This window comes from Plodia interpunctella, chromosome 8, assembly GCF_027563975.2.
Source record: "Plodia interpunctella isolate USDA-ARS_2022_Savannah chromosome 8, ilPloInte3.2, whole genome shotgun sequence".
Lineage (NCBI taxonomy): Eukaryota > Metazoa > Arthropoda > Insecta > Lepidoptera > Pyralidae > Plodia > Plodia interpunctella.
Window position 1 is genome coordinate 7682297 of NC_071301.1, and position 15335 is coordinate 7697631.

At 34.3% G+C, this 15335-nt stretch overlaps 1 protein-coding gene across 1 annotated transcript; it reads left to right on the forward strand.

Annotated features, from left to right (window-relative positions):
- The first annotated feature begins 92 nt into the window (after positions 1-92).
- Positions 93-14049, forward strand: in (inturned). Its single transcript, XM_053748762.2, has 13 exons — positions 93-764; positions 1060-1232; positions 1423-1562; positions 1819-2727; positions 6302-6543; positions 7094-7184; positions 7567-7750; positions 8150-8384; positions 8703-8799; positions 9474-9556; positions 10009-10191; positions 11685-11837; positions 12279-14049. The coding sequence occupies exons 1-13, from the start codon at positions 664-666 to the stop codon at positions 12382-12384; spliced, it is 2697 nt and encodes an 898-aa protein (XP_053604737.1). The 5' UTR covers positions 93-663; the 3' UTR covers positions 12385-14049.
- The last annotated feature ends 1286 nt before the right edge of the window (positions 14050-15335 follow it).

Genomic DNA, 15335 nt, shown 5'->3' on the forward strand with positions numbered 1-15335 from the left:
GCTCTGTGTTTTTGGCATAATCCCATGAAAATTAAGAAAATATTCTTTTCACATTTTTGTGACAGTGACAAACATAGGGATGTGCAATCTCAGAAATAGGAATCTTTGCGAAGTGGTGATTGATGGCGGTATATGTGTAAAAGAATATTGAATTTGTAACCATGCATTGCATGTAAATGTTTTATAGAAAATGTTTTGGCGAATGAAATGATATGGGGCCATTACAATAAAATAAGAAGAAAGAAATTTTAATATTTATAACGTCTTATTCAGGAAAAATATAATCCGACCACATGAATACATGATTTAAAATAATCTTTTTGCGGGATTATCTTTATTATATATATCAGAGTTATATTGTAGCTTCCTGAACTTTTTTAGTTTTTCATACTGTTATGATTAGGTTTTATGTGGCGATTTTAGCATCTGGAGATGTGATTTACTGTTAGTTACTTGCTTATTTGGCTTGTTGCTTTGCAAATTTTTAATTTTTATTTTTATGTACTTTTATATCGATAAAAATTGCACATCCCTAAGAAATGCATGCGTGCGTGTGTTGCTTTTGCTTGTTTTGTTTACACTTAGGAACTTTTGTGGAACTTTTTTGTACCTACCTATATTATGTTTCATTTCATTAGATTTAGATGGTAGGTTTTCTTTATTATGAATAATTACAAGAGTAAAGTTAATTATGATAGTCCATGTGATTCGGATAATGATTGGACAAGCTCTTCAAATGATTCCAAATATTCTGATTCTGAAAGGTAAATAGTGTTGAAAACGTAATAATTTTTGTTTACTAAATATTATTTCAATGATTTTCGATTTTCTAACGATTTGTAATGGAGCATTATAGGTATTCTACTTATTTCTATAATACCTTAACACATGTGTGCAACTTTTTAAATTGGTGTTTTTGTTCCTCATCCATCAATTTACACATCTCCTGATTTGTAATGTGTGTAGGAAGTATGCTTATATTATAGAAAAGTATGATGTATATTTGAATAACGACACAATTCTGTTTTAAATTTTTTTTGTGAACAAATATAATTTTAGTTCAGTGCCAGAGTGGGATTCAGATGTGGGTGAAGATGGAGAACTTGTTTATATTAGAATCAAAGTAAGTAATGATTCAGCAGCGGATTCAAAAGTCCCATTATTGGAAAACTGTGAGGCATTTAAATTAAGAAATAATTTCAAAAGATCTTCCACCAGGCGGTCAGCAAAAGGTAATTTTGGAGATGTGCTATTTTCCTTTTTTAAGTAAAGATTTTTATAAGAATTTCTTTATTTATTAATTCTTTATAACAATCTATTCTTACAGGTTTATACCCAATTAACATATTATAACTTACACATTTTAATATATTTTTTTTCTTTTGTTGATCTATGACATTAATCTAAGTGTCTACTTTTTAGGCAGAATATTTAAAGCTCTCAAAGTACGCAAGGCAAAAAATATAGACCATGGAAATAAGCAAGATGGTGGTACCACTTCATCTATATGTCAAGCCAATAGTAAACAATCACAGGATATTGATGCGGCTGTGGATATTATGGTGATTTATATTTTTTCATTACTTCAAATTCTTCAAACATCGATGGATTTGGACTTCAGATTTTTTATATAACTGTGTTAGATTACTGAAAGAAGATTTAGATAGTTAGCACCTCTAAAGAGGGTTGACATTAGGCAAGCAGCCACAGCCGAATCTCAAAATTTTTAGATTTAATACTTACCCCAGACTGGGCAGCAAAAGCCTCCTTATTCTGTTGTCAGTGGTGATTATAGTTTCTTTTTTATATTATTTTCAGGTCAGCAAAAACTTCATTTTCACCAGTGAAAAGAATTGCCAGATAGAAAAAATGCTAGGCATAAGTCTGGAAGTTCACCCAGATGGCAAGAAATTAGTAGTTCAAGACTTTTCCATTGAAGCCCACACAATATATTCACCGAAAATAAAAAAGGGATATATTCTATGGAAACTAAATGGAATTGAAGTTGACTCTAATAACATTAATAATGTTCTTCAAAGGATTGCTGAAGATCCTTTCAGCACTAAGTTGACTTTTCAGATGCCAACAGAAAATGTTAAAATTGATTACGTGAAATTACTTACTTCAAAAAATATTGACAATTCTCTCACTCAGTTATTCAGAGATTCACAGTGTGCAGTTCTGTATATCTGTTGCAATGATATTGAATATCAGAACAATGATGACAAGGGAGTATTATATTGCTATCCAAGGCCATACAACCAAAATTTCTTGTATAACACTAGAGGTGCCTATGTCACTTTGTGCCATTTGGCTCCCAAGTCTCTGGGGACAAGTGATCCGATCACATCAACAGTTTTTTATTCTGAATGTCTTATCAATGTTACCTATACAACGAATTATGGAGATCTGTTATTAGTCGCATTCCCAAATAAATACGTCAATGTATTTTCAGCAAAAAAACTTATTAATGACATAGTAAGAATGCTGAAATTTTTGTATGGTTCGCTGAAGTCCTGTTTTACAAAGCCTAACAATGTGGACAAGTTGGATGGTATATTTTCTCGAGTATTCGTGTCCGTATTGCACGGTGTTACAGACAGAGAAGGCAATGTTAGGAAGTTTGAGGATTTATTGGCCGCTCATTCTGTGACTTTGCCGTTGGATGTGAGAGTACAAGTTGATGATGCGATTACTGAGATTGAAGCAGCTGATTATCGAGAATGGGTATGTAATTGATAAGTATTAAATTTAATCCATGTATTCCTTAGAAAAAATACGTAGATTTTGCTGCCTGCTCCCTCATAGAGTTTTAGTGTAAATTTAAGGAAAAAGCTATATAATATGTATTGAAATGATAGGTTATCGACCCATCACTACTTAATCTTAGTTCCACCAACAAGCTCGTCATACAACGAGCAATAGCTAATTTGCTATAACTTACATACAACGAGCAATAGCTAATTTGCTATAACTTACATACAACGAGCAATAGCTAATTTGCTATAACTTACATAAATTTGTTCAAATTCAAATTCAAATCATTTATTCAGAAATTAGACCTTCACAGGCACTTTTTCTCGTCAATCTTTAAATTTATAGTTATTTCTCACAAGCTAGAAACTACTGGCATTTCGGAACGACCACTGCTGAGAAGAAATGCCGAAAGAAACTCATTTGAACAGTGTTGGTCCCTATCATGCCAGATCGGCTTACCATTATTGTTTCTTACAAAAATTTTTTTTTTTTTCTTTTCTTTCTAATAATATATAAAAGTACATAATGTACATAGTCAAAAGGTATATCAAAACAGGTTATGATCGTGATCCGAGTGCTGATTATAATATATATATATATATATATATATATATATATATATATATATATATATATATATATATATATATATATATATATATCGATGTGAAACACAATTAACTTACATGAAGATATATGAGAAACGAGATGACCAGTTCCCTCTGGCAGCACCCGTTCACGAGTTGACGCATGGGACAGCCATCGCGTAGCTCAACCATAATAGAGGGAACCTCACGACCCGGCCCACGACGCCACCACCAGATTGACCATTTGAGTGAGCATGACACACTCGATTCCCATGACTTCATAATTACAATTCTTATTCGTCGAAATAGAAGTATAATTCAGACACTTGAAGATCACAAATCACGTACATGTTTTACAAATAAAATTTAAATGCCATACGAATTATTATAACAAAATTCAAAATTGTGAATAAAATAATAAAAAACAGTAAAATAAAAATTAGGAGATCATGTGTGGAGTGGCAAAGTTGTCGGGAGGATCCAAGCGTTTTTATCAGTCAAATAGGCGTTAATTGTGTAATACGCTTTATCCATTAAATTTTTCTTAACATAAATTTTAAAATTTTTCATTGGCAGATTAATAGCCTCTGCAGGGAGTTTATTGAATAATTTTACACTTTGACCCACGAAAGACCGCCGAACCTTTTTAAGCCTGAATCTATTCATACAAAGTTTGTGCTTATTTCTAGTGTTTACACTATTTACTTCGTTTAATTTTTTATATAAATGTAAATTTGATTTGACAAAAATAAGCACATCAAAGATATACTGACATACAACAGTGAGGATGTTAATTGATTTGAAGAGTTCTTGAAGAGAATCTCGAGGTTTTAACCCATAAATAAAACGGATAGCTCTTTTCTGTAATACAAAAATTTTTCCTATGTCAGCTGCATTACCCCAAACTAATAGTCCGTAGGACATAATGCTATGAAAGTAGCTGAAATACACAAGTCTAGCTGTATCTATGTTCGTACACTGTCTGATCCTTCTCACTGCAAAAGCTGCCGTACTAAGTTTTTTGGCCGTGATTTCAATATGTTTATCTCACTTTAATTTGTCGTCCACAGTAATGACCAGGAATTTAGTACTATGTACCCATTCTAGAGCTTTACCATTTACTGTTAAAGGTATAACATTGTGCGAGTTATTTAAGAGAGAAAATTTAATACATTTTGTCTTCTCTGTATTTAGAGCTAAGTTGTTGGTTGTAAACCAGTTAAGCACTACCGACATGCTATTACTTATAAAGTTATAGTTTTCACTTTTTCTATTGACTTTAAATAATAAGGATGTATCGTCTGCAAATAGAACTACTTCGCATAAATGTTGGGCAAGGCATGGGAGGTCGTTAATATAAATCAAAAATAAAAAGGGACCGATAATGGAGCCTTGAGGTACGCCTATGTGAACAGGTGCACTATCGGAAATTGTTTTGTTAATTTCTACTCTCTGTGTTCTATTATCTAGGTAAGACGAAAGAACACTAAGAGCCGCGCCAGTGACACCATAATGTTGAAGTTTATTTTTGAGTATATTATGATCTACACAGTCAAAAGCTTTCGATAAGTCACAGAAAATACCTATGACATCTTGCTTGGATTCCCAAGCTTCATTAATTATTTCGACTAAAGTGACTGCTGCATCAGTAGTTGAACGACCTTTGGTGAAACCGTATTGACGATTATGTAAAATTTTATTTATATTAAAATACGACACAAGTTGACTGAAAATAATTTTTTCAAATATTTTACTTAGAGTGGGTAATATAGAAATAGGTCTATAGTTTGTGGGATCATGTTTAACGCCTTGTTTAAATAGAGGAATTACTTTACTTATTTTCATTAAGTCTGGGAACACGCCTTCAGATATACATTTATTGAATATTATGGTTAGGTGAGGAGCAATCAGGTCAATAATGCTGCTCAATACTGAGACGGAAATCCCCCACAGGTCCTCAGTGTTTTTAACATTTAGGGCTTTAAAAGCACATATAATTTCATCTGGTGTAATATGTCTGAATGTAAAAGTGGACTTAGGGTCCGGAGCATTTCTTTTTAATAGATCATCTGCCGCATAGGAGCAAGAGAAAAGGGATCCTGTGATATTCTTAGAAATGTTGGAAAAGAAATTATTAAATTCGTTGGAAACTTCGTCATCTGCACTTATGGTTTTACCGTCAAGTTTTAATACAAAATTTACGTCGCGCGTGTTAATTTTACCAGTCTCTTTATTTATGATAGACCAGGCCGTCTTTATCTTATCACTCGAATTTTTTATTTTATTAGTTAAATACAAAGATTTCGCGACAGAACATACTTTTTTAAAAGTTTTAGAATAGCGTTTAACATATGTTATGAATTCCGCATTAAAATTGTACTGTTTTTGGCCATAAAGTTCATAAAGTCTGTTTCTACTAATATAGATACCGTTTGAGGCCCAATCACAAAAGTTAAGTTTATCTTTCTTGATGAAAGTTTTGATAGGAAAAGATTTTTTGAATTCTTTTTCTACTATATTGAACACCTCATTGTATTGGTCATTCGGGTTTTTTGTGAGGTCTACATCTGGCAATTTGTTATAAACGGATTCGCGAATTGTGACGTGTTACACGAATTATATACATACTACCGGCCTGTCCGGCTTCGCTCTGGTAAAAACAATAAATTATGCAATTAAACCCTCCCCAGGAATCACTTTTGGTGAAAACCTCATGAAAATCCGTGCCGTCGTTTTTGAGTTTATCGTGAACAGACAGACAGACGCGGCAGAGGACTTTGTTTTATAACATGTAAGGATAAAGATACTACCCATTTACCAAAATTTAATTTAAAATTAAATTAGTACAGCAGTTCTTGAGTTCGGTATAACAGATCACTAAAACAATCTTCACAGTATGCAATCAATCTGCCTGTTGAATTTTGTTGAAAATAAATAAAATATTTTACTTATTTCAGACAGACGACGTAGAAAACTTTCAAAGACTATACACAGTGATAGGAGCCTGTTTATATTACTCTGGTCACCTGCTCAGCAGTCACTTGCAAGACGAGGATTTGAAGGAGATCAACGCGTATCTAAAACTGAATGGTATTTTAAAGCTGAGCACAGAACAGGAACTAGAGAAACTCGTTATGTGGAAAGAAGTTTTCATTCATGAACATAGAACTGCTAATAAGAAAGAAAATACAGAATTTAGGTAATTGTTTTCATTAAGTTTTTTATACAGTACCAGACAGGCAAACAGGCAAGTGGTCACCACACCCTATGGAAGCTGCAACACCACGGGTGTCACACGCACGTTGCCTACTATGTGTCATAGGATATTTTGCTACAGTACCCTGTAAATACACTGCCTCTCTCACCCTTCAAACCGAACAACTATTACCTCTATAGTCTACCTCTGGTAAAATACAGTAAAGGAAGCCACAATAATATAGACGACCTCGGTGGCGCAGTGGTAAAGTGCTTGACTCTGAACCGAGAGGTCCTTGATTCGATTACAGGTCGTGTCAACTTTGGGGCTAGCTCAATCTGTGTGATTTGTCCTAATGTATTTATTATATGTTTGAAAATCAACCCTTTGTTTTTAGAAGAGTACTAAGAGACAGTACTAAGAGTGTAGTGTCACTTTGCGCACGGTCGGTTATACTATACATTCTTAAGACCAAAGATTAAGTTTCCATGAGAGTAAACTCAAAATCCCGCTCATTACATTGGTGTATTAAATTTGATATTTTTTATTTCAGAATTCCAGACGGCCGCTGGTTTCTACTGCTCGTTGGTAAAGGTCATTTTATACTGGCCACCTTGATGGAGGCTGGAGGTTGTACTGAAGATGTAGGTATTTATTTAGAACGTATATCACTGAATTGTGCTACGTGGAAGAAAGTGGCAATTGCCACTGGGCCATTGCCTCACTTTCTTCCACAAACACTCGGCCATAAATGGCTAATAGATTAGTATCGATATCGAATAGTCACAGATATGTTCTGGCTGTCTTGGCTAATCAAAATTACTGGCCACTAATAATTTTATTTGAACAATGCTGCTCTAGAACATTTTACTTTTTTTTACTTTACACACTTGAGTTTAAAAAGAAAATCATGCTTTATGCTTTAGAGATTAAAATCTAATTTTAAACGGCCACACACATCCAAGCGTGTGTTAACAATGTTAAACTTTACGAGCAAAAGAAGTGAAAAGGGTGATTATATTCCAGGCAGTAGGCGTGACGCCGCCATCGCCATTCTACGTAGAGGAGTGCGAGAGTTGTCTAGAACTACTGTACGAGGTGGGCCTCAACAAGTACCTCGCCTCGTGGTTCTGCTCCAACACTCAGCCGCAACTGGAGACGTCGCCGGAGTACCTCACCAAGCATGGCAGGAAAATGAGGGAACTAAATGGTAAAATAATGTTGCTTTATTACATTTTTGCTTCTATGCTGGTATGGCTCTAGAAAAACATAGAATATTGTAGCAAAAATTAATCAAAAAATAAATAGTCTACTGCACACAAAAAACATAGACACGACAAATCCCAACGCGCTCCCGCGCAGGTGTGAAGGTCAATCAAGGGCTGTAGATTCTTCTCATAGGCAAAGGGCTAGCAACCTCCCCACCATATGAGAATTCCAATTCTACTGCGTATCTGTAAATTGTTTTAGTGAGCGAAACCTATGAGTTAAGTGTTTGAGATTTATTCAAACAATAAATTATTTAATGAAGTTATTTTTAACGAAATTTGGTACGCTGCTAAGAAACGCCTTTATTTCCTTTGATAACCTTTGATTTATTTTGTTTCAGCACTAAAAGCTGACACACTAAAATCGTCAACGCTAAAACTGTCGAAGTCCACGATCGACTTGAAGAAGCGCCACAGCTCGTCGGAGCAAATAAACTCATGTAACTCTGAGAACACCTTTGGCAGCCATCACAGTTTGTATAACCAGTGGTACAGTGGGCCGCAGAAACAGTATCGCCACTCTAGCAGCTTTGATGTCAGCTATTCTGAAGATTCCAACAGTTTGAAGAGTAATAGGTAAGTTAACTTTTAATGTGTCTGATATGGTACTTAATTACTTTATTACGCTTTAACACTGTACCTAATGTGTATGCGTTTTGGATTTGGCGGGGCCGGAAAGCGGCATTTTTTTCATCTGGTTCTTCCTCTTTTCCCGTTCGTGCGAAACGCATATTTATATTGCAAATTGTCAAATATTTTACCATATCTTACTACAAAAAACAACGGTTTACTAGTCATAATCGAAATTTATATAATTTGTCTGCAACTTCGACTCGAAGAGAAGAAGAAGAACATGGATAAAGAATTTAGTATATTACTTTGTAAAATTTTCAGTGAAATCAACGACGACCGCGTCCAAGGAAGAAGGGCTGATAGGGAACAGAAAAACAAAAGGGACTCTTCCGGTTCCGATTCAGATTGGGATAGGCAGGTACGGCATTCGCAAATACATAAATAAAAAAATAAATGTGTGGGCACAAATCACAAAGATTGAGGTAGCCCAAAAGTTTGAGACTTGTGTTTTGGGGTACTAATTCAACGGTATATTTTAAATAGATATATAGATTCAATTCATTCAAAAAGAAGAAAAGAAGAGAAACATTCCATTGAATGTTTCTCTTCTTTTCTTTCTAATCATTATTAGGGATCAAACCTGGGACCTCCGATCGGGAGGTGTAATTATATAGGTGAATGAGGTCGTCAAAAAACAAAATAGGTAAAGAATTCACAAGGATTTCCTTCACTGATTATGATTTATTAAAAACTAGATGTTGCCCAGGGCTTCGCTCCCGTGGGAATTTTGAGACAAAATATAGCTTATAGCAATCTTAGATAATATACCTTTATAATGATGAAATAATTTTGAGCTCGATCAGTAGTTTCGGATATTACCCGCCTCAAACATACAAACTCACAAACGCTTACCTATTAATAATAATAGTATAGATATTTAGCTAGGAACATGAAATAAACTTTATTTTTATAAACAATTTCAAACTAAAAGACAATATTAATTCTATGAGAACATAAATTTAATAAGAACATTAATTCCACGGGAATATTAGTTGCATGCAGTAAAATGCTAAATATACTTTATTATTTTAGGATGGCAAAGCGAGTAGCAGTGTCGACATGTCTGACATGAGGAAATCTCTGCTCAATGAAATAGACAGGGTCACTACTCATAGGTAAATATTTCTTTTTTCACATTGGGTAACTATTCATCATTATACAATTAGTACATATAATAAAACTGTAAGTGGGTTAAGTCTGTACATAGAAGAGGGTCTTTATAGGACTAAAAGCTAAAACAGAATTTATTTACAATCTGTTTGTCTGTATGTTTGTTGCGAATCACGCAAAAACTACTGGAATTTGATGCGCTTTTGACAGCTATATAGCTATATATGACAGCTTAAAATCTGGTATAGGTTTTATCGCGATACGCTGCAGAACCCGAGATAATAGTTACTATATAATAAGTTATTAACGCGAAATAAATTAACGCAGGCGAAACCGCGGGCCAAAGTTAATGTATTTAATAAATGGTTTTGACTAAAACTAGTGGTGATTATACGTGCTAAACTGTTTTAATAAATAGTAATAAAGCAATCAAAATAAGAATTAATTGTGGTTTCAGGATAACAGCTGGCGACGAAAACGTGTTATTCCACTTTGTCCAATTGGACTCTGCGAAGGGAATGCTGATAGCGCCCGTCAAGAATATCGAAGCGCAAGCCAACAACGCTCTGTATTCCTATATCATTGGGACTTTTAGGTCCGCTTGCAGGAGAATACACGACTTGTTGCAACACAGTATTAGGTAATTATTATTATCCTTACATATTATTAAACAAAGACCTCTACCGCGTCTGTCTGTTCGTGACAAACTAAAAACTACGTATTTTCATGCGGTTATCACCAATAGACAGTGTGATTCCCGAGGAAGGTTTAGGTGTATAATTTTATGTGTTATGTTTTTATCCGAGCGAAGCCGGGACGGGCGGCTAGTATAAAACAAAGTCGCCTCTTGCTGTCTGTCTGTTATTCCTATGTTTGCTTAGCTCTTTAAAACTACTGTACGCATTTTCACGTGGCTCTCCTGAGAGACGTTTAGGTGTTTAATTTTATTAAGTACTAGCTTTTGCCCGCAGCTTCGCCCGCGTGAATTGCATAGCAAAATCTTAGTAATTTTTTTTATCGCGTACTCTGTCAGACTGATAAAGATATATGATTTAAATTCGCATTTTTTCTCATCTTTAGTTCAATTTCCTGTTTCCCGCTGCGTGTCTCGTCCCGCAAACTTGTCCAATCTCGCTTCCTGTTATGTAATGTAGATATCCTGTACCGTTTCCTACATATTGTGTCATCATGTTTTTCGCAATGTGTCCCGTCCTGTTTCCCATTACGTGTCTCCTTCCCATTTCCCGCTCCGACTCCCACTCCCGCTTTTTGCAACGCGTGCCCTCCCATTTTCCTTAACGTTTTACGTCCCGGTTTTTTATTAACCACAAACGTAAATTAAACATTCTTTGTATTTACTTACTGATATTTACTACAAAAAGTAAGTGTCAGTAAGAATTTTCAGCTTTTTATCTTGAAAATTGTATTAAGTCCCATACAGTCTTTCACCTTCCCCCCCTTTTGAAGGTTGAGGGTTAATTATCAGAAAAATCTGAAACACGTATTCATTAATTTGTTGTAAACAACCAAAATCCGAATTTTCAAGTCACTAACTTCGACGGTGTAGAACTTTTATATTAACAGATTTTCACCCGTTTTTCTTTCTGCAAAATTTTAAAGTAAATCGTCTCCCTGGATTGTTATTTTAATTTTCCTACAGGACCCTCCTCATTTTCCGGGATGAAATGTCTATAAGATGTTAACCCGGGATTCCGAGGTATTTTCATTCATTATTAGTTTTTCAATTATCCTACGGGAACCTGACCATTTACCGGGATGAAATGTATCTAAGATGTTAGCCCGGTATATAAGGTACCGATTTGCTTGAAACTTGGTATGTATACCAAGTTTCAAGCAAATCGGTCCAGTAGATTTCAAGTGATGCGCGTTCAGACAGACAGACAGACAAAAATTTCCAAAACTATATTTTCGTCATCTATATCAGTAACTAAGTACATTCCATGAAGAATTAAAAAAAAATCCAATGTACAAATTTCACATTTCTTCAATTTTATTATATGTATCGAGTATTGATTGATATGTATTGATGATAATGTTTTTACCCGAGCTAAGCCACAGCATTTTTTGGTAATGAATAAAATGATACTATATATTATATCTTGACAAATACAGGTTTAAAACTAACCAGACTCCGTCGCCGCCGCTGAATAAAATCCTCATCGCGGTGAAAGAGCACGGCATATTGTTCCAAGCGCCCGCGCACGTCCTTGCTCAGTGCGGGATCAACAAGAAGGGTTCCGAAAACTTCCAGTTTTGGGTTGTTGGGTATGTACAGTACATTGTTTAAATTTTTTTGGGTTCCGCAGTGAAGGAGTATTTTTTACTAGATGCGCCCCGGCCTTCGCTCCCGTGGGAATTTCGGGATAAAAAGTACCCTATTATGTGTTAATCCAGGTTATATTCTACCCGTGTACCAAATTTCATAACACCGATTGTCCAATAGATTTTGCGTGAAAGAGTAACAACATACACACATCCTCACAAACCTTCGCATTTCTAATATTAGTAGGATGATTTTCTAATATTTGTTTACAAAAACTTTTTTTAGATTTATCATCTTCTAATTTATATTGGTCTGGGAAGCAACCGGGCATATTGTTTATTATTTCTCGTTAAATCTTATTTGTTCAGACAATTGTATTCAACAGTTATGCATAGAAATTACATTAAATGAAATTATGATAACATGTTTTGAATATCTTCCAGCCGCGTATTCAGTTCGCCGGAGCCGCGCGAACTGTATCTGTGCTATCATGAGTCCGTGCCGCAGGACCTCACCGAAGTTGCCTATCTTCTTTCTTATTTGGAATAAATCACAAATAGTGATAAATAAATATATAATATGGACAAATCACACAGATCGAGTTAGCTGTTAGCCCCAATAGGGCCGTTGTCATCGAGTTGATACTTTTTTTCATGTATGTGTCAACAACAAAAAAATATATGGGGCTATGACGGTGGGCACAAGTGACGTCACAAATGTCGAAGTCAAAAAATAAAATTGATCAATTGACATTTTATTATCGTCACCGAACTTTAGCGGATTCGGCATGCATTGCTGGTTTTTCATTACGGTAAATAAAAGCTCTCATACAAAATACGTAGGTACTACGTTCATTCATTGGAGTCCTCATTTTGTCTGAGTTCGGCGATAGTGTGGCATAATAAACACTGCTGCTCATCGGGAATAAAATTGTTGTTGCAATTTGTAACAGTGTTACACATTCCCACTTGCGTTTTTCCCAATAAGTATCACTGTTACTAATCGGTACTTTACATTCCTCATTAGTATAAGTATTTTGCAAATGGGTTGTGAGATAAAATTAGTTAATATTTTTTGTAGGTTTTGTATAAGACAAAATGCATAGGTTATGTATGACATTAATGAAAACAAATGTTGAAAAATTAGACAAAGATTATTCATTTGCAAAAACATGAGTTTACATTGTTTCACCGTCCACGGGTATCCCACAAAACAAAATAGAATAAATAAAATTAACTAAAAATCTGTTTCTATCATAAAAAAAATCCTTCCAATTATAATAACATTTATCAATCAGTAAGGACCTGAGGTGCTTTTTAAATAAATTTAAATTCTGATTTTTATATTATTGTGGAATTTTGTTATAAATTTTAGGTGCCATAGGTACATACAATACTTTTACTGAGTAATGTCACTTTAGAAGGGTGTAAACAAAGTCTATAATTATCACAACATCACAAAGGCGTGGGAATAAATGAGCATTACATTAACAAATATTGCAACCTCAAGTACCTATATAAAGTGAAGGAAGTGTTAGAATTTTATGTTGTTTAAAAAGCGGCTTTTACGATACTTTGTAGACCAAACATTACGCGAATACAACGTTTTTGCATTTTGAAGGCTAAATGCTAAATCCTTGTCTGTAGAATTCCTCCAGAAAATTATTCCGTATCTAAGAACTGATTCAACTAAACCGTGATATGCAGTAAGAACTTTCGTGTTTAATCCATTTGATAACTTAAATAAAACATAAGCGGAACTACAAAGTATTTTGCACGTTACATGTATATGATCTTTCTAGTTTAATTTTGAATCTATTATTATCCCCAGAAATTTAGTCGACGCAACCTCATTCAAAATTCGGCCTTGATATTCAACTTTAAAACTTTGTCTATTTTGCGGTCTTTGACTAAAATGTATTATGTTGGTTTTATCAAGATTTATTTTCAAGTCATATTATAATTGAAGTTAAAGTTGAATTAATATCTAATTTGTAAAGATTTATATCATTACATTTTATTGTTATTGTGCTATCATCAGCAAATAGTGTCTTCCTATGAAATATTCTACAGGTACTTATATTAAATTGAATTGAAATTTGTGATATATTTTTATACTTATCATAAATCATTTTATGAATCATACAATTCATTTACTATAATTAATTTTATAGACAAACAGTACTTATAGAAAAAAACACGCATGTTTTTGAAATATTTTTTGTATAAGTATTATATATTTTTTGTATTATGTTAAATAATAGTAAATATTTAACATTCAAAATGTTTATTGCAGTTTTATTTTTATCTCATGAAGGCGGGGTTTTTTTTTTGTTGATCAATGCAAAGCCATTGTCGCCATACGGATTTTAGTTTCGACTAAACTATTATTCATTCATTCATACAAAATTCCTGAAAGCTAAAGTTTATATTGTCTTTCAAGCACTTTGCAGTATTTGATTTTAGCATTAATAACGTTATGTCAATTTACCGTTTCCTAATATCGTTACCTTTGCATTACCTTTGTAATATAACTCCTCATTGGTAACGTTACTATTCTAACCTCCATGTTTTGCCTTTGCATACAACTTCCCGTCCCATTTCATACAAAGCGGAAACCTGTTATGCAACCGGTGATTATCGAACGAAAACCATGGTGATTCATTTAAGATCCGCAACTGAGGGCTTAGTGCGCCCGCAAAATGAAACGCAAACCAGTTTCATTTTTCATCATCGAATCGATTCGAAGTGAGACGCAGCAAATCAATCACAGTGCGCCATTGTGACGCAACGACAACCACACCGATTTCATTCGATCGTGAGAAGTAAAACGCAAACCCGCACTAAGCCCTCTGTGCTCCGGTGCGTCGTCACCGTCGCAGCGTGCCTCCCGCGTTCTCTATGGTTTGCAACTACTTAGGCAACTACAGACGACGGGGCTGTATGGACAAACGAAACAAAAAAAAAACTCTATGGTTTGCTTTAGTGTTTCAGAACTATCGATATCTAGTTTACTTCAGAATCGTCTTTATTAGCGACCTATACCATTTTTTAAGTTAGGACTGTAAAAACCGCATCAAATTCCATCCGGTAGTTTTTACACGATGTGCGAACACACACACATATACAGACAGTCAAAAATTCTTAAATAATGTACAGACATAGCCCGCTTACAATTATAAATTATATGTATAGATAGGCCTCATCAATTGTCGATAGTATCTATGGCTCGTTTGGTACATAATATCAGTTTAATGCAGTACTCTCAATAATATCGATAGTGCATTGGATTAAGCTTCGATACTAGAGTCGGACTAGTGAGTAGTGTCACAACGTATTTATTAAAATCATATATGGCAACATTGAAATTGTTTCAACAGCATACAAAATATTTTGATACTTTACCCATATCCGCCTATTTTGTAATTTCCCGTTTTATGTGACTATTTTCTAGTAAATTATGCCTAATTCTCTCTAATGTATTTATATTTAATAAAATAC

Bases quoted from the DNA above. Each gene is read 5' to 3' on its own strand.
- in (XM_053748762.2), top strand. From the start codon at position 664: ATGAATAATTACAAGAGTAAAGTTAATTATGATAGTCCATGTGATTCG. The intron at 6,544-7,093 runs GTAATTGTTTTC...TTTTTATTTCAG, and splicing joins AAAGAAAATACAGAATTTAG to AATTCCAGACGGCCGCTGGT. The intron at 8,800-9,473 runs GTACGGCATTCG...TTATTATTTTAG, and splicing joins ATTCAGATTGGGATAGGCAG to GATGGCAAAGCGAGTAGCAG.